This window comes from Lutra lutra, chromosome 9 (genome assembly GCF_902655055.1).
Source record: "Lutra lutra chromosome 9, mLutLut1.2, whole genome shotgun sequence".
Taxonomy (NCBI): Eukaryota; Metazoa; Chordata; class Mammalia; order Carnivora; family Mustelidae; genus Lutra; species Lutra lutra.
In genome coordinates, this window is record NC_062286.1 from 26,913,341 (window position 1) to 26,939,669 (window position 26,329).

At 41.6% G+C, this 26,329-nt stretch overlaps 1 protein-coding gene across 8 annotated transcripts in view; it reads right to left on the reverse strand.

Annotated features, from left to right (window-relative positions):
• CRIM1 (cysteine rich transmembrane BMP regulator 1) overlaps nt 1-26,329 on the reverse strand; it is a 187,458-nt gene that overhangs the window by 37,946 nt on the left and 123,183 nt on the right. For 7 of the 8 annotated variants that reach the window (XM_047744662.1, XM_047744668.1, XM_047744666.1 and 4 more), the window contains 4 exons: nt 12,711-12,839; nt 4,926-5,082; nt 1,346-1,467; nt 8-217 (listed from right to left, as the gene is read on the reverse strand). In XM_047744662.1, coding sequence (XP_047600618.1) covers nt 8-217; nt 1,346-1,467; nt 4,926-5,082; nt 12,711-12,839 — 618 coding nt within the window. The remainder of the gene's footprint in view (nt 1-7; nt 218-1,345; nt 1,468-4,925; nt 5,083-12,710; nt 12,840-26,329) is intronic. The other variant, XM_047744665.1, reaches the window with a different exon arrangement.

Consider the following 26,329-nt stretch of genomic DNA (forward strand, 5'->3'; position numbering starts at 1 on the left):
CTTTTACCTGAACATGACGGGCAGCACTGTCCCGGATGGATGGTGGGGTTACCACAGGCAGGCACCGGGCAGGTGATCAGAGCACACATTTCCCGTCCATTGTGACAGTAGCATTCCCGGCACCCATCATGCCAGCTTTCCTCATTTTTATGATGATGGCCATCCATGGACAGACATGTGCCTGAGAGGACAGGCGGCCCGGCTGAAGCAGGGACCTCTGGACAGACAGAAGGCAGCCTGGTGAAGAAGCAGCTACTGCACAGGAGAAACAGCCTGCAGCGTCCTCACAGGTAATGCGACCCAGCCACCGAAAACCACGGGTATAAAGGACGGTTCACGACACGGGAAAGGCTCATGAAAAGAATTTAACAGGCTCTCACTTTTGAAAAAAGAAAAATAGGAAAAAACCCTGCAAATATGCTAATCTCTGACAGGGTTACAGTTGACTTTTACCCCTTTCCCTCTAATTCCTCATATTTTGTACAGTAAACAAGCACGGATTTCATAGCAAATGGCACATATATGTTCACTGTATGGAGAACAATCACTCTAGTAGTCACCCAGTGGGAAAATCCTGGGCCTCTTGAAACAGACTTTTGTTCAGTGCAACAATCAAAGCAGTGACTAGATTTTTCTTACTCTGACCCCTTAAAAACACTGCTAAGGGTGAAAACTGCCTGACTTTGAAAAAAACACATGAAAAACTTGCAGGATCTTTTACTCCTGAATCTGTGGATCGTGCTGACAACCAAAGCACCCCGGGGCGAGCGGCCAGGCTGGAGCTGGGGTCAGAGCAGAAATGGCAGTCAGGGTGCACGCTCGCGGGGCCTCAGGGACGTCTCGAACAGGGAAGATCCAGACAAAATGTATGTCCAGGATTTGTGCGTACGTGGAGATGGAGGCTGGCATGTGCTCATTCAAAAGTTTAAATTCTCATGGAAAACAGAGTTACCAGAAAATAGACAAGCTGGCTGCTTAGCCATGCCCGCCTTCACGGGCCCCAGGAAGGGCTCTCTGCAGCATCAACTGTATCCAGGCGCTGCTGGACTCTGTGGAGGGTCAAGGTAAAGGTGCTCTAGGCTAATGTTCGTAAATTGGGTAAAACTGAAGAACTAAGAGGTCATTCATTTGGTCAAATGTGCTTGTCTGTTTCATGCTTGCTTTAAATTCTACTCTGAGCTCTTATACCAATGAGATGGAAAGAAAAGGGGTGGACCATAGAGAGTGACATTTGTGTCTGAGCAGACAACTGGAACTGAACCAGTTCCATGATGTCCTCTGTTCTCTGTGTCTGAGCCCTGGCTGCTCTGAGGAGGGAAGTGGGGGGTCGTGGGTTCACACTTACCTCTGCACTTGCAGAGAAGGCAGCCATGACTGTCCTGCTGGAAACCCAGGGGACAGGTTTTACTGCACGGGAGCTCCGGGCATTTCTTGCAGCGACAGATGTCACAGCCATGCTTATTCTTCCTGGGTAATTAAAATGTCAGAGGTCAGAAAATCTGAGTCTCAAGTGATGATCAAGCACTCAGACCAAGAATCGTTGAAGGGATACTACTATTATGCAGAATTACTTGACTTACGCTCTCAAAAACTTGCGGAGTGATGTGTAATTAGCTGTCCATGGCCATGACCACCACCCTCCTGTGGCCAAGGCTTAGAACTGCCCAAGGAGTGATGTGATTCCAGGATGTGACTGTCGGAGCCCCAAAGACATGACTGTTGTTTTAATTAGGAAAAGTAGTACCGTAATATAAAAAAGATGAATGTGTAACTCCATGAATGGGATGGTGAAGGACAGACTGTTGGTCAATGCTGGGACCAGCACTGGGGCAAAAGTCCTCCTTTTGTCAGGGGAAGCCTTCCTCATATGACCATAATCTTGGAGAAATTCCAGACACTTGTAGAAATGTATTTTTTTTTAAGATTTAAAATATTTATTTGAAAGAGAGAAAGGAAGAGAGCGAACAGAACAGGGGAAGGTGCAGAAGGACAAGCAGATTCCCTGCTAATGCGGGGCTCCATCCCAGGACCCTGGGGATCATACCTGAGCTGAAATTAGATACTTAACCAACTGAGCCACCGAAGGGCCCCACCAGTAGCAGTATTGATGAGCACTTTATTGACCTCAGAGCAGACAGAAGGAGAACCTGAGGCTCCACAGACCTGGGAATGCCAGGCCAAGACTAATAAAGAATAAAAGCTCTGAGAAGCCCTGCAATCAAAGTACACTCATGATCTCGCGAGCTGGGACGGAGTATTAGCTGAACAGCGCTCCGTACACAGGGTATAAAGAGGCATGTGGGATAAAAGGAAAAGGCTGCACTTTAATAAACTACAGTGCCTAAATTTTGTGATCGGAAAGAGGATGTTAAATAAACAAATATGCGTTTATGAAATATATCACAGTAGTTCAAGTGAATATTTTTTGGAAAAAAAAAATTCTTAACAAACACTCCTTCTCTTCTGTAAAAGGAGAACGTCCCTGTCTGTTACAGAGGGGCCTACTCTGGATCCTGTCCGCCAGCCGCTGGACCGAGTCTTCTCCTAGGCTCCGCATCTCCTCTGCAGGTTTTGCTCCAGTTGGCTTACTAGGCCTCAGACAAGGAGGAGTTACTCTATTTACCCTCAGATCTCATCCCAAATAGCCCCAAGTGGCAACAGTGGTGTTCAACTAAACACACACACACACACACACATACACACACACACATCCCTGTACTTTTTCATCTTGGATAAATTAAGAGACTCTGAAAGGAGACAGCTCTATGGGAAAAACCCTTGGTATACCACTGTCCAAGTGACAATTAAACCACAATCTGCTAGATGAAATGAGAGCTGAGTGCTAGCGTCTATATATTTAGGTCAACATGATGAGAAGAGCGAATTAAATGAATTATTCATACTCATGACAGGTAAGTCATTTTTTTTTTAATTTTTTAATTTTTTTCAGCATAACAGTATTCATTATTTTTGCACCACACCCAGTGCTCCATGCAATCCGTGCCCTCTACAATACCCACCACCTGGTGCCCCCAACCTCCCACCCCCCCACCCCTTCAAAATTCTCAGATCGTTTTTTCAGAGTCCATAGTCTCTCATGGTTCACCTCCCCTTCCAATTTCCCTCAACTCCCTTCTCCTCTCCATCTCCCCTTGTCCTCCATGCTATTTGTTATGCTCCACAAATAAGTGAAACCATATGATAATTGACTCTCTCTGCTTGACTTATTTCACTCAGCATAATCTCTTCCAGTCCCGTCCATGTTGCTATAAAACTTGGGGATAAGTCATTTTTAAGGTCTATCAAGGCTTAACCTGATTTGTTGTTCGTTCCTTTAGATACCCATCCACCTGTCCACCCACCCCTTCTGGAAGCCTTTGCTGCACATACAGAGGGTCAGACCACTCAGCAGGTATGGGTAAGGGGCACGGAAGGCTACCTTCATCCCAACACTCCCATATGGTGCCTGGCCAACATTTCTCCTTCAGACGCTGTCCTTGAAACACATTCTAGAAGATAAAGTCCTCATTTGTCTGTGGTGGTCTACCTGGTCCTCCTGAATGTGCTCACGGACAGGAACATGACATGGACTCCACAGTCCTCTAAGGGATTGCTCTCCAAGGTGAAGGCTGGATTTGAACCTTGATTCTGAGCTGTTGTAATACTGCAGCAGGTGGTTATAGTTACTCTTACTATAACAATACTTTATTGTACGTTAGAAGTGAAGCTAAGAAATAATTATACTTTTATTGGTATCATAGTCATATTTTAGGATTAAGAACAATGACGGTTTATTAATTTGGGGACATTTTAAGGATAGTGAACATTCTCCATTTATCCCAAAATTAGAGTTAAGATTCCCCAATCCCCGCTAAACTGGAATTCCTAAGAGGAACCATAAAAATGGTAACTTAAAGATGGCAGGGATGAGATGATGAATCTACATTCTTCATAATTACTAGCACTACACAAATATATTAAAAATTGGAAAGGCAGATGGGCGCCTGGGTGGCTCCGTCGGTTAAGTGGCTGACTCTTGATTTTAGCTCAGGTCATGATCTCAGGGTCGGGAGCTGAAGCCCCGTGTCAGGCTCCGCATTCAGCGGGGAGTCTGCCTGAGGATTCTCCCTCTCCCTCTGACCCGCTCCCTGCCTGTGCGTGCATGCGTGTGCCTTTCTCTCTCTCTGTCTCTCAAATAAATAAATAAATCTTTAAGGAGAAAAACTGATAAAGCAAGATTATGAAAGATAATTTATTATTACAATACAAATTAATACAAAGGCAGAAATAGATGTTAGTACAGACTCTAAACAAATGTGAACTGCCTTTCCCCCCTGGAATAATTTAGATTTTCATGGGGTTTGGCTCAACAAAGAATTTTTGAAAATATAACTCATGTTTTTATCTCTAAGGAAATACGTAAAAGGCACTGCTACATGAAGAAAAAGATATTATAAACTATAGACCAGCCCCAGGATAAGACAGGGAGGTGTGACAAATAAGCACATTCCTCATGGCCAATGAGTGGCTGTCCGCTGATTTAAAAGTACACATTAGTAAATAAATCACCACCATATAGTCACTGGGACAGTAATGAAAAGTTGCGGCACGTGCAATACTTGGGTCTCATGACAATTCCATTACCCCAGGCCCTGTCCAAAGGCCCTTGCCATGAGGAAGTCTCACAGAAGAGGCCCAAAGGACAGTGGCAGAACGAGTCTCTGGCCCACTTTCATCAAAGAGTAAGAGTAAAACCCGCCCCTTGCTGCTTTCTGACTCACTGAACAAAGGAGCACAGGTATTCTGGACTCCACGCATCCCTGATCCCATCACACACGCACGAGACAATTAACAAAAATAAGTTTGGACGTTTCCTTAAGTGACGGATAATTAAGAAGAGAGCTTCTGGATTAAGAAATACTTACAGGTAACCAAACGGACAATGCTTGTCACAGATTATGGGTCTGCACTTCTTGGGCCGTGGGCGGCACTGACAGATCTCACAGTTGTGGGCATCGGTCAGGAAACCGAAGGGGCAGTCCAAGGTACAGCCTCGCTTGAGGCCCGAGCACAGCTCCTCCCCTGTGAAGAGAGGCGGAGGGTGTGAGGTGCTGGTGAACTCGTGGACACGTTCAGACCTGCCCCTAGTCTTCCGGTCCTCTTCCGCAGACGTGAATGCTATCCTGGACTGTACTACCCTACATTATATGCTAGACTGTATACTGGACTGTACTATGGCATGAGGAATGCTTAAAAGTTATGGAGCCACCATTTCATGGTAATCCCAACGTGTAACTCCACATCTTGGTACTAGTCCAGAATCCAGAAAATAAAGCCCAGAAAAATAGATTTCTGCAGCGTATCTCCATCTGGTGCTCAAGAGCAGGCTGGTAACAACTATCGGAGGTGTGGATGAGACCGAGTGCTGTTTTTTCATGAAACTTGCTCTTATGAGTTCCTCAAACTACTGATCACCATTTACTGTTAAAACGTGAGAGTTAGACACTTACACCCCAACGACATTATGTATTTTGCTCCTACTAAACACTTAGGATAACACACATTCTTCAATGTTCACACAATGTTTTCTCTTAGGAGTTTTACATATGATCTTGGGACACTGCACAATGTATGCGGCCTAAAGCATTTCTTTAAAGAGAAACAAGCCTAACAACATGATACAGAGTGAAACAGTGTTTCATTTTGATATCCACCCCCCTACAAACAGCCACGTCTTTGGATAAGCCTAATTGACTAAAAAGTGTTATGTGCCAAAACGTCTACATTAAAATTTATCCACCATCTGAAATGTTCAAAATCTCCTCTGGTAGCAGAGTTTGGTGTGATGTGAAGCTGTCCTCTGTTAGTGAGCAGTAACATTATTTTAGAATTTAAACACCGGGCGAGGGGAGGGAGGGAAGCTAGGGTGGCAGGCGAAAGGAAGTACTGGAAAGATCAGCTTCACCAACGTCTTCTCGGAAGATTTCCAAAGGTGTGAAATGTAAAGAGATTGACACAGCGACGGCAAGAGTGCAGCAATATTTGATTACTGCTCTGCATGGGCCGGCAAGGTGGGAAGCAGAGACTATTTTTGTCGGAATAATGAATTTGTATTTTATTTGGACGCCCTTAAAGCGTATATATTATAAATAATGCATGTTACTAAGAAAACCAGAACGCATGTATCCCCTCCACACGCGAACCTTGTTTATCATCTAAAATTAGGCCCTGAACTACAATTAATAGATGAGATGGGTTCAGGTTTTGCACAAATATTTTAAGAGAGCATCTTTTTGTGAATCTTAGCTGGCAATACACGAACATTTAACCTGCTATCTTTTAGAGAGGAAAATGTGATTTATGGTATAATTTTCTACTCTGTCCTGATCATAAGCCTTTCATTACACATATTTAATATAACCCTGTGGGTCTGTATCACACTGCGAAGCAACTGATTACTAATTTGCAACCTTAAAAGCAAAATTCTAAATGGCTCATTTAAAAATTTGTAATTATAGGACTTGAAAGGTCATCAGTTTTCCTTTCTTTCCGTCATTAAGGGATGATGAAGGAGGGAGAAGACATTCACAGCCACCTTTTTTCCTCTGACACTGAATTCAAAGTTGTAAGCCTATTTCTCTATTCCATGAATTTTTAAGTCACAACACTGTGGACCGGGCCTGTCTCTGTTCTATTCCCTATCAGAAGAGGGCTCTGGGGTAGGGCTTTATTTTCTTTCTTTATATAGCCTATGTGCCATCATGGTGTTTAGCTTGGAATGAACGTTCAATAAACATTTGCTGAATGAATGAATCGAGCAAAGTTCTTGCTATTTACTCCTCCACTCTCGAGGCTGCCATAGTAAGAGAAAAACAACAAAATGGAAAAACTTACTCTGCTAGTACTTAAAATCTTCAAAAACACTGGCACTTGCTACACATCTCAAAATACCATCTTCTAGCTCAGAAAGGAAGAATATTAAAGACTATAAGGTGGTCCTAGGTTCATGTATCAATTACGAATTTTTCTTGATAAATGTATCATTTCAATGATAAATGTATCATCGAGGCAAACCTTTACATAAAGAGCAGAACCAAGCAGAAATACTTTATTTATAGGTGAGTGGGGGTTTATAAGTTTGTCTGAAGAGCTTTAGCACATCACTCGAGGTAGCAAGAAAGAAAGAACGGTGGCTTACGTTCAGAATTTTTTAGCATTATGACTTTACTGAGATCTAAAAATGCTTCCTAATCTATTGGGGAGAATTACCACCGAAGAGAAAGTGATAAGTAACGGCAAAGTACACAGCCTGTGCGTCACAGTCGGCTGACAGCAGCTATGCAGTCAACTCTGTTTACTCTGGAGAAAAAGTGCTATTAGCTCCCGGGGCCAAAATATGACACAACTGTACCTGTCCTTCAGGTTAAGCGAGTACCACGTAACTACATTTGGAACCCAACGTGACCGTGTCCCTTCTCTGTCCATATTTGTGGACACTGGCAATTCCCACTAACCTGTTAGTTAGGAACACCACAAAGGTGCTGAGATGATTAAATAAAGAAATGCAACACTACAAATGCTTGTCCCAGTCTTGAATCTGGGCTTTAGTTATGACTTTGGCTCTGAGTCATCACAAACTGGAAGCCTGGAGTCTGCCTCCCTGTATTTGTTGCTGCAACCTTCCCTGGATGCCAGATTAAGATAAGTTTTTCATGAAAAGTAGGAAGGCTTCCTCTTCTGGCTACCATTAATTTGCTACGCCTGCACCAGCTTCTAAATAAAAGCATTATAGAATTACAAAATGTTAAAACTGGAAGAAAAGTTAAAAATAATCCAGTCAAATCCACTTGATTTAAAGTTGTAGAAAATAAGATGCCAAAAGATGGATGGAATTTAATCGATACAGATGTAACTTACTACATTAGTTTATACAGTAAGCTGAAGGGTAGCGTGTCTATTTGGTTAAAAAGTAATGTTATTAATAGCTTATATCAACAAAATATTAGGTTACTAATAGTATACTGAAATGATTTTAGGTTTAACTTCTGTAGCTCTTATACTTAAACGTCTTCTACCATATTTCTTTTTTTTTTTTAAATTAAAGATTTTATTTATTTATTTGACAGGCAGAGATCACAAGTAGGCAGAGAGGCAGGCAGAGAGAGAGGAGGAAGCAGGCTCCCCCCTGAGCAGAGAACCTGATGCGGGACTCGATCCCAGGACCCTGAGATCACGACCTGAGCCGAAGGCAGAGGCTTTAACCCACTGAGCCACCCAGGTGCCCCTATATTTCTTTTCTTTATTCTAAATATGGGAAAATGAGTCAGGGATAATTTAAATTCTCTGTATGCCTTTGATGCATTACTTTGCTGGGCAGTGGTATAAGAATGTTATTTGTTACAGGTTAAAGTAGCAAAGCTACGGTATGTTCACATAAGAGAATATTTTGTCCCATACCTTCCATTTATTTTTTGAAGGAGTTGTTAACACTGGGTTTTAATTTCAATCTAAAAGTTTCGATCTAAAAGTGGTTGTGTATAATATGCTTAAACTGCAATATCATTACAGCCTCTTATTAGTTGAGGATAAAGTCCATTTTTATCTTTTTTATATCCCTAAGTACATGGCATATGGTAGGCAGTCAACAAATGCTAGATGAAAAAAGGATGAATGAATAACAAAGCAGTGAACAGGGGAGAAATTTCTATCTGTTGGGCAATGGTCTGATTTTAAGCAATCTTGATGCCTGTGGTTTATATAAACAAGGTCTAATCCCTAACAGAAAACTGAGGTATGGATGGTTAGGGCCACAGCATGTGAAATGGGCTTTGTTGGATGGATGCAAACAAAAATTATGTAGGGGAGAAATTCAGACAAATTCAGTATTTATCAGGTAGCTGCAATGGGAAAGAGAACACACTTATGCCATCTTTTAGTGCAAGGAAGTTTCCTTTTTCTAAAACTAGGTGAAAGAGAATGAGAATATCTGACAGTTAAAATTAAAAGGTAAAGGGAAAGTTGTTTGTGTGAGTGTCCTCAGAGGACACGAAGAACCAGAGGCAGGTTTGTATTGAGGCAAAGGTGGGGAAGCCGGGGGCTTTCCAAATCAGCCAGCCTGCGCTGACTCAGAAGTGGATGGATTGTAAAACAGCGATCATTTTCTGTAAACAGAGTAACAATTACCATATGTTGGCTAGTAAAGCTAGTTTTGTATTCATTAGTTTACTCAGTCCTCAGAATAACCCATTAGTTAGGTATTATTATTTGCCCTTTACAGAGGAGGACACGGAGGCTCTGAGAAGTAAAGTGACTTGTCATGATCAGCTAGATGTGGCTCAGTCTCCTGCCAGAGCCTGGGAGGCGAGTGAGGGGTGAACACTGGCGGGGGTCTGACAACTAACAATCTGGGCTGTTTGCTTTACTGACTCCCCTCCTAAAGGTGTGGCTTCCAGAGGTGTCAGGTCACAACGACACGGGAGTGAGGACAGACTGCTTGATGACCACACATGTGGTTTGTTTTTTTGTTTGTATGATACAGACAAACCGACAAATGCCACTTGGTGTTTAAGTATGTCCTTAGGTACCAGGTGGCAGCAAGTGAGACGGCAAGAGACTAACCCAGGTCAAGAATCTCAGTTTGATAAAATGGATGTGGTCAGAATGGCAAGAGCACAGAAGGGGATCTTAAATAAGAATGATGTCCAGTGGCATCCCCAATTCTAATGGCTCCTTGCTCACTGGCTCAACCAACGTCTGCTAAGAGCCCAGCAAGGCCCTGGGAGATGGGTCAGTTCCTTCCCTCCTCTGGTGCGAACATGTGCCTGGGCTCTTCTACAGGACCAAAGCCTCCTTTTCACAGGATTTGTAAGTTACAGAATTTGACTTGAAATGGTGATATTTCATTAGTGTATTGGTTACAGGAGGACATCTTATACTGTATTCACGTTTGTGGCATGAACACCAAGTACAGGACCAAGAACTTGGCAGGTGCTCTATTACATGAGGCAGAAGAAGAAAGGAAGGAGGAGGGAAGGAAGAAAGACCAGAGATCTATCTTCCAACTAAGTAAAATTTGCATATAATGAACAGCCAATAAGATTTATATTAAAAAAACCACTGAGAGGAGCACCTGGGTGGCTCAGTGGGTTAAGCCTCTGCCTTCGGCTCAGGTCATGATCCCAGGGTTCTGGGATCGAGCCCCGCATTGGGCTCTCTGCTCAGCAGGAAGCCTGCTTCCTTCTCTCTCTCTGCCTACTTGTGATCTGTCTGTCAAATAAATAAATAAAATCTTAAAAAAACAAAAAAAACCCCAAACCACTGACATAAAATGCAACGGCCTCCCGTACCTATCTCTTCTGGCATGTTAATGAGCGGTAGGTGCCAGGCAGTCAGTATACACGCACATTCCTGTCACAAAGCCGGAAGGCAACACAACTGCAAAGACAGGCAGAGCAGAATTTTCCTAAACAGCCTCACCCTGCAAAAAGCCAGTGATCCATTTTTGACTCACTTCAATGACAACTAGAGGAAAATCGTTTCTTTGGACTTAACTACAAAGGGCTCTTTGTAAAGTGCCAGGGGTCTTATGTAAGCATAACCACATGGTGAAAACGTTCCTAACAGCAAAGCCCAGGTGAAGGTGGGAGGCGGGCGATCAGGCACGATGAAATCTGCATTTTTAGACTTCAAAAAGTTCAGAAAAAAAATTCCGGTATACTCCCCTGATCAGAGAGGTGTGTACCTCAAGACAGTTGAAAACCATAAACTCTTCACAATACAATACGAATTATGTTGGTATCAAAACAACAACAACGAAGTTGGCCAGTTACACAGACACACGTGGATGCCAAGGCAGCTCCCTAACGAATTTAGTTTTCCAAACAGGACAGCCCCGATGCGTGGAGGCTTCTACGACATTTAAATATGGTAACCACCAGGGTCCCAACAACAGTTTAGTAAACTCCGTTTTAGCACCAACTCCAGGAGGCAGGCAGAGTGATGGGGACACGTGAATGGAAAAAACTCAATTACTCAACTCCTATTCTGTGTCTGTCTTCTTCATCAGAAGTATTCTTATAAAAGAAAGTGCTGGGTAATTAAGGTTAAGAGGACATAAAGCCCAAGATAACTAATAAATCAGAACGTAAGCATCTATCTACATAAGTAATTCCAAGGCTCGGAGCCCAGGATAATTATATCCAGAGGCTCACGGAGAACCTGCTTATTATGGAAGCACTGTCTATGTTTGGGGGATCAGAGGGAACGGAAAGAGATTTCAGAAAACTCAAGGAGGCCACCAGATGTTAATTCAAAAGAGACAAAGGATTCCAAGACTACAGAAACCAAGCTGGACATTCACAACTGAAAGTTCTTCGGAAAGAACTGTTAAGCATGTGATCCGTGAGCAAGGAAAGCAATGACCACCCAGTAGTCGCTGTAGGTTCATGAAGAACAAGCCATGCCCCACTAACTTCATTTTCTGTTTAAAATAGGGTTTCCAGCAAAAGAGTGCTACAAATACAGTGTGTTTTGATGCCAGAGAAGATACAGATGGGAGTGTTTCCAGACTTTCGTGTGGAGATGGAGCTGACATGTTAGCTGAGGGACCTCGCTGAGGGAGGCAGGATTATGCTTCATTCTGCAGGAAGGTTTTCCGAGCAATGGGGATCTGTCCTTGGTTCTGTACAACTTATTTTCCTTCAGTAGTTTGGGTGAGGACTGTCAAGTTATGCTTATCACATTATGAAGATTCGAAAACATTCCAAATAGTTGGAAAATGGTTTAAAATTCTCAGGATAATTTCTTGTTTAATTTGGCCCTGTATTTGTATCGTTAAAAATTAAGTATTCAAATACAGAACGAATGAAGAACCACATACCAGCAGCTGATGTAAAAAGCACCTACAGGTTCTAGCAACTTGTAAAAACTCAGGATTGCCCAATAATGTGTAATTCAAAGTGCTAATGCAAACTTAGGCCACACCACAGCACTGCACAAATCAGATGAAATTCTGAAGTATTCTGTTTGTTTCTGAGCCACACACTGACATAAAGATAGTGATGGTTTGTACGTATGTCAAAGATGGAAAGGACCAAGAAAGTTCTAAAAACTAGGTAATGTAACATGCAGAATGGCTGAGAGGACTGAAGATGTTTATTCTAGCAGAAGAATCAGGGGGATTCAAAATCATTTTAAACATGAAGGGCAATTCATTGGCCCCCCCCCACCCACCCCGGGAGCAATGCAATATACTCTGTCTAAAGTTTCAGAGGACAGGGCCTGAGACATGATTGGAATTTACATGGAAGAGAGCTGGGATAAACAGCGTGAGGCACATTCTGAGAATTATGGCTGCCACATGTGGTATGTGACAGCCTCTGTGTGGGTGACCGCCTTGTCACTGGATGACCCCAGCAATGGTGTCAGAGACAGCACCAACTGGGAGGTTAGAAAGATGTGTCCTCCACAGCCTAGGGGGCTGCCCCCATGATGCAGGAGGGAGTATCTGAACACAAGGAAGAATAAAGGAGCACCTCTTTCCCCCCAAATGACTACGTATTTGTGGGTGTTAGGCATAAATTTTCTTTTCTTCTTTCAGGTTGCTAAGGGAATGTCATCAATAGGAATGAAAAAGATATTCAATCACATAATATGCTTTGACAGTACCCTATTAGGCCCAGAAAAAAAGGCACAATCTTCTGTATACTTACTGTTTTTGCACTGACAGTTTCGACAACCATTGTGATCAAGTTTGAAACCATAAATGCACTCCTTCTCTGTCAACGTACAGTTTGGTAACTCCCCACATGCAGGCGGATCAATTGTGATGTAGGTTGGTTCTAATAATAAAAAGAGAAAAAAAAATCAATGAAACATATGATTACCTCTTAGATGCTATTCAATCTTTGAAATCCCACACTACAGTAAGTTGAAAAAAAAAAATCAATAATTTTCATCAAACCCTAAACTTTTATACTTTCCTAATGTTTTTAATCCCTGAAACAGAAAGATTTTTATTTAGGTTTTTGAAAATCCAAAAACTCTTTTTCTTTACGTTTGAGTAATTTATTTATTTCTTGGTACTCTCCCATTATACTTCCCTGATGGTTACCACTACAGAAAGCAGACAGGAGAGATTAAATCAACAACATGTAAATTGTTAACTATTCTTCTATTTCTCTTGATGTTTTCTGCATTTATCTTCTGTAAAAATCAGGACGTAGCTTCCAACTGTCAATTATCTCTCCATTTTGCAACTCTTCTGAAATCTGGATTTCCTATCTTCTATGTGACACTCCTTCAATTATTACAGGTATGATGGATAATAGTGACTAGGAGCTCGGGGCCCAGGAGCAATGGGAGTGGCAGAGTCAGACACAAGCCGTCAGCAGGAAGAGTAAGCGGCCATTCTGGGAAGAAAAGCCTAGAAGACACCAACGCCAAAGGTGATGCTTTACCTTCCCTGCCATGATAATAATGAAGATTTGTCCTGGCGATGAAAGTAATTACACACTTCTGTAAAGTGCATCATGGGTCAGTATGTTTGCAATGCTCTTTAAAATGCCTCAAGCTTCATCCCATTCCAGGGAGATGAGTGCTCTCATTTTCTCCATTTTATGGATGAGGAAATCTAGGATTGCTCGCTTGTCCCAGATCGTAGAGTTAGCACGTGATGGACCCAAGACTCAAACCCTGGCATTCCGGCTCCAGGATCGCAATCTCGGTTTCCATGCAGTACAAAGCCCATTGTAATGATCCTTGCTTTGCAGCTCAGATAGGCGACAACTTCTATGAGATGGTGGTCAGGGTGTCATCAAAAGGAACAGGACCACTGACATATTTCTGTAGTTCTTTTAAACCAAAAGATACTATGAACTTCTTCAGAGGAAGCTGGTGCTCACAGTATCTTTGTGAAGAGTGAAGTACGGAATGTCTCTACCTATGTTTCCAAAATGGAAAATATGAGGTGCAGAGAGGGTGACTGGCTTATCTGTTTACATAGCAACCCAGTAGCAGGCTGGGAATAGAACAGAACAGAGGTTCCTGACCTCCTGTCCAACACTCTATCCATTAGTTCACACTGTCTTCTCTAGTTTCGTTTCCCGTTACCATGGAAGAGAGACTAAAATAAGTATTTTAGCTGCCACTGCTAAGATCAAGAGTTCTAAATTTTTATCCATCTGCTAAAAGAGGCCAATGTTCTTCACAGGTAGTGGGCAACTATGACTTCCTCAAGAGATGCTTTGATAAGCATTCTCCCTGCAAAAATACGTATGAAGAGGGTGTAGCACATTCTCTATTTTTATTGCAACACAGTGTGAAGAACATCACCCTGAAATTTTGATATAAACTTCCCTCCACTGTAAAATTTCTAACTTCCTTCCACCACTCACGTATCCCTTCTGAAAGGTAACTGTAAACATCAAAAAGTCATTTAAGTTTAGGCAAGTTTTATGATGCCGTGAATTAAACACAGCTGTGCCACTTTCTGACATTCTTGTAAAAATTTACTGTCAACATCTTTGGTTTTTGAGCCTATATGGTCTTTCTTTTATCACCCCTGTTATTAGTCACCCAAAATACTGATTCCATTTCAGCCTTCAGCCACAAGACAGCCAATGTTTTGTCAAAATTAGTCCAACCATAAATGTCAGACAGAACAGAGGACCTGTATCACCTTCAAGTAACTATACTCTAGATTATCCCACAGAGAAAGGAGTTAGGTCTATGTGCTAGAGATCTGAGGGCAAAGATCAGGGCTGGATTCTGAAATCTGTGTTCATGCTTTAGGAAATGGCTATGGGTGAAGAAATGTTGAGCACATCGACTTGGACCAAAACCTTGTTCTTACCTGACATTTAAGTTCATGAACAACTTTTGCCTTCAGAAAATGTATTATGGAAAAATATATTTGGGCAGATCACACCAATCCTGGGAATGCATAAAAATCATAAGGTAGTGAATTCTGGTGAATTTTAGGGATTTGTTAGGAGGACAGTGCTATAAATGCTACTTTTGATACTTATTTTGTTTAACGCATGAAATCAGAACTGTGATCTGGGGCTAGAAAGTCAGGGAAAAAAAAAGAAATGGGTGGCTTGAGGATCAGAACCACAACACTGACTTGAAAGGTCCCACTCCTTATCCAAACAGCTTCATCAGCTAAGGAGACAGTCACAGGCGTCCACCAAGCACACATTTCTCCAGGAGAGGAGATACGCTGAGCCTGTTTTCCCACAACATTCAGGATGATAACTTTTGTTCAGTTTAACAAATGAAAAGAAAATGCAGAGAAGGGCTGTTTATTAAGTACTGGTAAATATTTCAGGTAAAACAAGTCTTACTGGATGTCCTCCAAGTCTCAGATAACGCGGTAGAAGGCAAGGAACAAAAAATTATGTTGTACCCTTAAAATTATGTTTCCCCTTCATTTATGATACATTAGATGGAAGAAATTGGAAGTGTATACATTTCAAATTATGTCTCCCTCAATATTTAATATTAAAACACAAAAAAACTCAACAAAACCATTTACTCACGAAAATTATCAATTACTCCAGAACTATTCAATTTCCCCTCAAGAGGTTGGCTGAACACAACAACGTTCACTGTGATATACTCAGTATAGTATTTTAACACTTGTCCTCTCGTTTTATGACATTTAACAAATAAGTATTGTTCTCCTTTACAAGTATAAACTGGAACAAATTTTAAAAGCCTTTTGAGGGTAGTGATGCATGACTGGGGTGGGGTACTTACTGCCATTGTCCTAGGTCACTGGAGGAAATGCTGATCTGTAAGAGACACATCTGTAGACCACGAGCTGTCTAACATTTCATCTGAAGCCATGCATTGCATGCTAGTCACTTCCATCATTCTCTCAACAATGTGGTGCCCAGTGTCCTACCCTGTGAGGCACTCTCTGTATTTTGGTTAGATTCTCTAAGAACAACATGACAACAGGAATATGCAACTACAAATTATCTAGTAAAAGATCTGATATTATCATAAACAGAACTGAGAGTCTGTTCTCAGTCCAAAACATTCACATGTAATCTCAGAAGTGTTCCTTTTACTAATATCACGGCAGTGTGTGGGGAAAGAAAGACCACTGCAATTCAGTTTCTTCTTCCTAACAATGAACTCCAAAGTGAAGAGACCCATCTGATACCATCCTGAATTGGAGCATTTAAAATCAATGTTACATTTACGTCCTTACAGAGTAGCTACCGAAAGTTAGTTAGATTGTTTGCCAAGTTTCTATCCCAGGAAATTCTTGGGATGGGAAGAGGTAATTTTAAAGAATCTAGAATCATGGCATCATAATATGATTAGTTCTAAAGCATACACATAAAGAAGCTCAAGAAGTGTTGGTGACATGTGAGAAATGTGTGTGAGCTGCTTGTTCGAGTACCCTGAACAGCGTGTGTTGGGGACTGCAACTAGCTCACGCTTGGTCTGCGCAACGGTGTTTTGAACATGGGAGAATATCCTGATGAGTCTTGGCCTGAACACTAGAAGATTCTCATGTAAATCCTGCATCTCTATGATCTTATATCACAAGGGATACTGAGAGGATAGGCCAGAGAGTACATGCCTTTCTAGAAGGATGATGGTGATGTTGGCCCTTGGCAGGTCTGGGGATTATCAGCTGAATGGAGGTCCCGCCAAGACTTCTGGAGACAATGATGCATCTTGGTATACGATACCTGTTGCTTGGAGCAAAGAAAACTGTCTCCCTTCAAACTGGCCGGGGAGAGATGTGTTAGCGGGCCCCTTTCAAAGGAGAGAAACGGTCTTAGATCTCATTTAGGAGAACGAGCAAATATTTGCACAAAGGTTGGCACCTGGCACGGGGAAGTTCAGCGAGGTGCTGCCTACAGGATCAGCCTGGAATTCCACCTCATCTTGTACTGAATCAGCTGAGGAATTAAAGAAATACCTTAATGTCCTCCAAAGGAAGAAGGCTTGAAACAGCAGGAATTCATTGTCTTTGGCTACAACTATTTCTAAAGGGAACCCTGGAACAGCTTCTTTGTGGAGAAGAATTCTAGAAATACTTTCTGAGCCTAGAAGCAATAAAGAACAGAAACGGGTGTTTGTTACGTCTGCATCCAGGTTGCTTGCTGTCTCCTACCCTGCGTCTCATTGGAGGACTGCTGCTCTCTTCAGGCTGCTGTCTTCCTGGATGGTCTGCAAAGACTCTCTCTGAGCACCTGACACTGTCCAGAAGGGCTATTTTTACCAGAACCCTTGGGACTGGGTCAGGAGTGCAGGTGTTGAGCCACTGATTCTCATCCTACGCCTTAGAGAACAAAATGCTGGAAAGAGACCTATTATAACATGCAATAACATAAACACACATTAACTTTTTATTTTACATTTATTTAAAATTTAGGGGTAACTATTTTTCTATCTTAGCCCAACAAAGCCCTTCCCAGTAAAAATATTTCCAGGAAAACATTCATATTTTTCAAGATTTAAAGAGCCTCAGGAACTAAGTTTCAGAAGAACACCACCAATATTTTACATGGATATTCGTATATTTTCTAGAGCAACTGTATCCACTCAATGGAGATGCTCAGGCCCTGTGGTCCCAGTTAACTTGATCAGGAGTACAAAGTTAAAAAAAAAAATTATTTTAACTCCAAGGCCATAGCACTAGACCGTAAAATAAGATATATTTGGTTATTCAGGAGATATATATGTGTTAAGCAAATCTAAACTCTCTACTGTCTTGCTTTTTGTTATTTTATGGAAAATTCTCCAAAAAGAAAGGGAAGAAGTTGAAACCCAAGTATAACCTTTTATTTTTTTTTTTAAAGATTTTATTTATTTACTTGACAGAGAGAGATCACAAGTAGGCAGAGAAGCAGGCAGAGAGAGAGGAGGAAGCAGGCTCCCTGCCGAGCAGAGAGCCCGATGTGGGGCTCGATCCCAGGATCCTGAGATCATGACCTGAGCTGAAGGCAGAGGCTTAACCCACTGAGCCACCCAGGTGCCCCCCAAGTATAACCTTTTAAGATGTTGATTTAAAGTTTTGATATCAGTCCTACTGTCATATCAGATAGTTTAACACATTTGGGACAACAAAATAACGAAAAAGAATGTAATCTGATCTTCAGTTATTTTAAAGTGTGTAATAGTAATGTGAATTTGCTCCAAAATAATTTATATAATCACCAGTTTTTATACTTTGAGGGGCTATAGCTTAAATGAACATGTTAATAGATGCTTTTAACTTGGGGTCTAATCTGTATCACGCCATTGAACTTCTGGTTTTGAAATAATGCATACAAAGTTTTTCTCATTACCTTAATTACTACGAGCTGTTTATCTCCTACAAATAATACTAATTATCTCCATTGAGAAAGGTGTGAAGCACTCTTTCTGATTAGCAACTCTGGGAAGGCCGACAGCCAATTAGTAGCTCTTGAGTATGGGTGGGTGACTCTGGAAAAGTACTTGTGGAAAACATCCAGAGTCATCCCTCCTGAGTCTGTCTAAAGCACAGCCTCTGACAGGGAGGTAATTAGCTCTAGTTCCAGACTTCGACCATCTCTGGGGTGCTGCCTCACCCTGCTGCGGCCTGGGCGTGCGGCTGGGCTGGGGGCCGGGCTGTGGGCAGCAGCTGCCTACCAGCACCCAAGTCCCACTAGCATGCCCAAGTGTATACGTGTGCGTGCCCACACACATACTAAGAGAAGTTTTTCTGGGAAAAAAACCTCACTATCTGCAAATTCCTAGCAAAGGTAGTTTTTTTTTTTTTTTTTTTTTTTAAGGCAGCTTACATTTCTTTCATAAGTTAAAAAATTTTCAAGTAGAAGTGTAACAAGATACATGAAGTTTACTCCTATCTGTATCTGATTTACCCCTGCTTTTGGACTTTGATAATGATTTGCATAATGTTATGTGGCTCTTCTCTGCAAATTCGTAAGCCTGCTTACTCGACTGTTGAGAGACAGAGATGAACAATTACGTTCTCTTTTCAGTCCTAATTCAAGCATCCTCTTAAGATTCTTAGAAAAAATTATCGATTGATTGATTGATTGGCTGGTTTTGGTTAAGCTACGTGAATAGCTAATGAGTGGGAAAATTCCAAAGAGTCACTCACTTTCTAAGGCTAAATCTATCAGGTCCTAGAGCCCACTAGTTACTGTGCGCCTGGCCAGGACCATAAAACTGGAGATAAAGTTGGAAAAGACAGAACCAAAGGAGATAACTTATCTGCTTTACTGTGTCTTCATATGTCATTCTGTTACCACAGTGGCTTTTCAAATGTGACCATAACTAGTCAGAAAACCATCCCAATAAATCACCAAATTGTCAACATAATTTCAGCTTGGGAAGAGAAGTACTATAAAGACGAAATTTTCCCAAATGAAGCTAGAGGGGAAACTATTCATGTAGATGATGAGAAGAGACACAGGATACAAAACTCCCCTAATCTGGAAGGTGGGGATTTCCATGGGGCATAGATGTGTATTTACAAAAGTCTCATGAAGTCATGGAAAAAAATCTACAGCTGGAGTTTTCAAATTCTTTCTGCCATTACACACTTAGTGATCCTTTTTTCCTTTGTATATACTTCTCATAACAACACCTACATCCTTGTAATTTTTAAAGTACTCATCACAGAGCAGTTTCTTTATTTTAAGATGAATGGTGTGAAAATGTCCCCAAGATCTGCATTATTTTATGGTCAGATAGAGAAATGACCACATATTTACTTTAGACCTATTTATTAACTTTGTATGCTTTTTCCAAGGAACTTGGCTGTTCCAGATATTTTTCTTCCTTTACCAATCTCATATTTAATAGGAAAAGACAGTAGTAGGATTCTGAGGTTATTGTTAAAAAGACCACAGAAGACAAATTAAATTTTTTTTATAGAGAAGATGTCTTTTTCCAAGAATTCAGCTTGCGAGCTTTCACAAAATGACTGGAGTCCAACAATAATTTGGATCTTTTAAACTTGTCTTATGTCTTATTATTATATTATTTTTATTGTTCATTTTCCTAGAGGATGGATCTTGGCAATCGTTAACCAGAAATAATGGGTCATGTTTATAAATACATTTGTATATGTGTTTAAGAGCTGTCTTGAACTGGGGTGTGTCAGGTGGTCAGAATTTTGGTATCTCAGCCCAACCCTCTGGAAAATGGCTGAGGACCAGAGAGGAAAAGCCCCTGCGTTAGGAACAATTGTTTATTCATGGTTTAGAACCTCAGCACCAAGCCTAGTACTTGGCCCACTGTCATGCTAAATGAATGAATAAAGAAGAACAAAGATGCCTGAGCACAGAAAGTCAGGGCACACTTTTTTGATGAAGAAGGGCTCCCATTCAGTATTGTCCTCAACAGGCTTAATCTCTAATTTCCTACCTTCTGGAGGACTGGACAGCAAGTCCCTTAGGATTCTCATTGCTGCAGCAGTCACTTACACATAGTGCATGCTCAACAAATGAGCTTCTCTCGAGCAGCAAGCTAGATCAGAAGGCTGCTGTGAACCAGACTCTCTCGAAAGTCCCCAAACCCAAGCACTCTCTGTGAGAAACCCGGTGATGATACTCAACTGCCTAAAGTAGGTGAAATTATGATCTGTATCTTTGGCTTGAGAAGGCAGGCAAGTGTGCAAAGCATCGTAGATCTCCCTCAAAATTCTTTTTTTTTTTTTTTAATATTTTATTTATTTATTTGACAGAGATCACAAATACACAGAGAGTGAGGCAGAGACGGGGGTGGGGGAAGCAGGCTCCCTGCTGAGCAGAGAACCGATGCTGGGCTCGGGCTCGATCCCAGGACCCTGAGACCATGACCTGAGCCGAAGGCAGAGGCTTAACCCCCTGAGCCACCCAGGCGCCCGAACCCCCTCAAAATTCTTAATGTAAAATCTGACACCCCAAATTTCAGTTATCTGGGAATTCACTTCTAGGACTATCTCAATTCACCGATGGTGCCTAATGAATAAAGCGTTATCAAAATGGTCCTGAAAAGAGCTGGGCACGCACTCTGTTCAGCAACGCAAGTCGCAGGGGATGAAGAATGGGCACTCTTGCCGAGTGCTCAGCAAATTTACCTTGCGATGGAAACAAAGGTCAGCAAGAATCAGAAGGAGAAAAGGGATGAGTCAAAAACTGGAATGCAAATGAGCACTGATGATGTCATCTCAGTTCCCGGCAGCTGGAGCCCACTTACTTTCCTCAGGGGGGACATGAGTGCCACTGGTCAGGACCCAGCGCCTGGAGAGACGAGGCTGGGCAGAGGGCGACCGCATGAGCAAAGAGACAGCTAGGGAGAGCAAATCGCATGTCCTCAGGTGGGGCCCATATCCCTCGGCAGCCTCAACGGGCTTTCCTGGAGGTCAAACAAGGTCCAAATTCCCGAGCCGCACAGAGGCTCAGGAAAACTAACAGGATCAAAGGTTGGAACGACGGTAACTGGGTCTCTGCATTAAGAATAGAGCCAGGAGCAAGAATGGCTTCTGAATCTGAGCCATGATGGTCAAGCACTTCCACATTCACCGACCTACCTTCCTCAGCCTCTCCCTTCTCACAATGGGGGTCTGAAGAGAAGCAATGCCAAGGACATGGACTTGGAGTCAGGAGATTTAGCCCGAGTCCCTCTTCTCTCACTATCTCACATGTGGTGCTGAACCTCTTTGGGCTTCTATAAAATGGGAATATCCACTATTCCAACATCACTGTATCAATGTGAGGCTCAAATCAGATCATAAAGAGGGGCAACAAACTCTAGGTGTTACGTGGATATTACTTGTTGCTAGAATTGCTGTTGTCGTGACTATCCTGCCTGCTTTGGAGCTCGACCTGGTCTCAGAGGATGGCTGAGTAAATGAATTATGTGCCCTTTTGCAGGCCTTCAATGTTTAGCTGATAAATGGTACGGCCACTGCTTTGGCATTCTGAACCCTGTCCATTGTACCCTAAGCATCCTTTTCTATCTCCAGTGATAACGTGAAAAGTATCTAGGATGTGGGTTGGTCCATGACATCCTTTCATACGGTCTGGTAAGCTTTGGAGCGTGTTAGTGACTAGCCACTGGCGCCTTTCACATTTGCTGAGTGGCAGTCTGATATCATTGTTCCACATTTTGACTGTGTCCGTGATGTCTCGAAGAGAACAGAAATCTCTTCATAATCAGCTTATCCAGTGTGAGTGGAGACAATCGTCCTGTGTGCCTGGCTGACCCCGTTCTTCCTCTCTCATGATGGGGGCCTTGCTGGATCTTTGGGGAGGAGGGCAAACTCATTACATTAAAATACATAATATTTTGGTAGCTTTGCCAGTAGTTCTGCCACTCTCCCGTTGCAAGAGGATAGAGAAGACCCATCTGTAAAAACTGTCTTTGATGAGCAGGTCCTAGTTTCAGATGTGGGACCAAATAAGACTTATGTCAACAGTAAGAGACAGTTCAACTGGTACTTTCTTAACAACAATACTGGGGGTATCTCTCTCAAATAATAGAACAAGCTCAGTCGAGCATCCCTACTGAATTAATCTTGCCTAAAATCTCTATCCAATCTTTCCAAAACTTAGTTCCCAGAAAGGATAAAAGAGTCATGATTTTGAAAAGATCTGAACGTGCCAATCCCTCTCAATTTATGAGGCCAATGGCCATCGCAAATGGTTTATTATCATTGCTAAGCATTTTTTAGATGAAATTTTTAATAAAATAGAGACTCTCTGGATTGTTTTAGAAAGTGAGCTAATGTGCAGGGCAACAGCTTTCTAATTAAGGTGAAAAAGAAGAGTACCATATCTTGTCTTCCTACTGATGGCCAAGGTAATAGCATCAGGACCAAATAAATACAAGGCACAGGCATAAGCTAATGGCAGGTGCCCAATATCTCAACAAACATTAAATATACCTTCTTGTTTGGTTCCAAAGCAGATCCAAAGCAGCCTCATATTATTATCATGCACGTATACTTTTTTAAAGTGAGGAAACGAGGGCCAAGGTAAATTTTAAGTAGAAAAGAATTCACTGCAGCCAGTGATGAGGCCAGCACCCAGAGTGCATGCTATGAGGTCCTGGCAGGTTGGGGACGTGGCTCACAGACTCCGCTCTCAGTCTGCTCCAGCAGCCAAGGTGAAAAGTCAAACCTAGAGGGGCTCAGCGCTCTGAGGCTCCCCAGGGACCAAGAACTTGTTGGCCTTTGAACTTTCTTGGGGATTCCTGACTATGTTTCACAGCAGAGCAGCACAGTAAGAGCTAGAGCCTTGTCCTGAATCTTATTTTTGATTGGTGACCAGCATTAAATTTTGCGGTCTCCAGTGGTCTGGCCACCTGAATTGGGCTCTGTTTCAAACAAATATGATAAATCCAGCTAATCTCTCAGGTATGAAAGTAAAATTCACTCAGCGTGTAAATAGATATTCTGTAGATATAAACGTTAAGTACAAATATGGTCTGACTACTAATAATTCAACTCAAATTTAAAAAAGAAAATGCTAAGGCATCACTATTGCCTTGTGTTTCTGGCAAATTTCAAAAAAGCACTTAATGTTCATTACCCCTTATTACCTACTGAATTTCTATCAAACTGATGGTAGGACCCTTGGACCAAGATGGACCAAGATGTGGCAGTGCTTGGCCCCTGGTTACAGAGGTCCCAGTGTGCGTGGGGTACATCGGTACGATCCCGCTCCCTGCCCCCTCAGCAGCTACCTCTAATGGAAAATCCACAAATGGCCAAGGGACACTTTTCAGCAGACATTTTCATTCTTACAGGGTTTTTTTGTTTTTGTTTTTTACAATAATACTGTAGCAGACATTTTATACACCTGAGTGACAATTTATCTTCAATAATCAGACAGACACAGCACAGAAAATACTTCTAAAGAGGGCCTCTAAAACAATTCACTAGGTTACAGTCTCTGGAGCTGACTCTCATGTATTAAATAATGGGACATCATTTTGTTCTTATAAGATCAACTGAAGACCATACACTGAAACGGTTTAAAATGATACCACCAGAAGCGGAGTTAGAAAGCTAGGATATTAAAAACAAATCATGTAGGAAGCAGTACCCCTCTTAAAAGAGTTATTTCTATAGGGAAATTATTTTAGTCTAATTCGAAAATATATTTGAATGGATAACTTCATGAAAATGTTGTAATACATGGCCACTTAAATAAATGCTTCTAGCCCCTAGAAGTCATAAAAAATACTATACCACAAGTGAATTGATTTTTTAAAAAAAAAATAAACACACCAGGAGTTATACTTACAAATAAGTGTTATTGCTAAAAGCACTCACTTTCAGAGGCTATATGCTTGTGCTAAAATGCTTTCATGTTAAAATTCTATTTGAAACTCCTCTTTGTAGTTGCTTTTCAGAGCAAATTACTATGTCATAGAAGATAAAGTGCCTTTATTTTACTGTCCCTTTTTGCTTCCTCTGAACGACTTTACCAAGCTAGATCATCCACTTTTTTTCACCAGACTTGCACGTGAGTGACTCTGGCTGTTTCCTAGAGTCTGATAAACCTTGAAAGTCAGTGGTCTGCAAAGCTAAGGGCATTCAAAAGGATAGGCCACAGGCTCTGACACCAGTTTCCACAGAGAAATCCCAAAAATATTTTGAACGACTGTATTTCTGCAGGAAATTGTGCAGTTTTCCCATAGAACTATTTTGAAAGGAAAAACACTTCACTTAGATATGTAAATCTTGGTATGTCTAAAAATAATTTTGCTACTTGATCACTGGACCTTGTATGGGTATCAACAAACATGCTTCCTATGAAAAGGGCTGTCATGTGCTTTAAAACAAGTGTGCTGAGACAGATCCATTGCCTAGAACAGAGGTCAGCAGTGGAAGGAGAGGAAGATGAGGATACTAAAATGAGACGGTCTAAAGAGCGTCATGGTTAGGTAAAGCAGAAAATCTCTGAAAAGCTAGACAATGTGATTACTAGTTAAAATGTTAAATTCTAACAAGCTGACAAACACTAAAAGAAAACCAATTCTGCTACTTCTGGGTCAATGCCTGTACCATAAAGAAAACGGAATCTTTCTCTTTTAAACGTTCATGAGCCTTTTCTGAAGGGCATGTTTCTTAATAACCTTCATTAACTTCTGTTTGGTTGCCTAAGAGTTGTCTCTTATCCAAAAAAAGTTTTTAACACAGTCTCAGTAGAGATTGTGTTTATTTAAGCTTGTTGGAAAAACATTCCTATCATTTCAAGAATGACTAAATATTTTTCATTCACATAGTTAGCATTCCAGACTATGTTTTCCTGCCTCTGTTGATTAGATGAAAATTAGGAGGCCCAAGTCTGAACTATGAGATTCAATTATTATCTACATAGGAAAATTAGTGGACACCTAGCAGTAGTGCCCTTTTAGGTAAGGGAAGTGGACAGCAGGAGAAATAAAGAGCAGCCTGCCCCTCGCAGGCCACGTCCACAGGAAAATGCTTAATAACCAGGACGATGGGAAACTGTAACTTCAGAGGCAGAGGTTTTTCTAATAATGGGTTTCACAAGATGTTCTTAATAATAACATTCTCATGGTATTCGAAATATCTAAAGCTATTGTAAATGACTGGAGAAAATAAAAATATCATGAAATTCATCCAAGAAAAATTTCTGATGCTTTAAGCTTAAATACCCACCTAGGTTAACACACAGTCCTCTGCTATGACTTTGTGACCCAACACAGGACCTTATTTGGACAAGCTAAAAAATAGACCGTGCTATATTTTAATTCCCATTTATGGAGCGGGTTTCCAGGACACTTAGAGTTAAAGGATGAAACAGCATGCCTAACAGTCTTTGAGATATTATGAGTATTTTATTATTCTTGGCCTACTAATAATAGCACCGTAGATGGCACTGAAACAATACCTCCCATAAACTGATTTTTGATCCCTGTTTGATGTACCAGAGTGTTAATATCATGTGACCTTGCGGCGTCTTTGACTTCACAGCCTCTTGGCTTAGCCAAACTATGTTTGACTCCTTGCCACAGAAGCAGTAGCTTAATCATTTGAGATACTGTTCAGTGAGGAAGTATTATGGGCAGGGCTGCAAACATTTTTTCTTGTTTTAAGGAATTCCCACCCAGATATGTGCCTGGTACAGACTTTTCTGGCAGCCTAGTAAAAATTTCATTTGAAGGGCGGCTTGATTCAAGAGATATCATCAGCATTTATGGGACAGAATAAGTTGTTTCTATAAAATGAGGACTGAGGAGAAGGAGGACAGTATGTCTGACAGCTGACAGCCCTCCAGCCCTCCAGAGGTACTCAGCATTCATTCTACTCTGTGAGCTGATGTTGAAGTGGCTTACTCAAGCCTCACAGGTC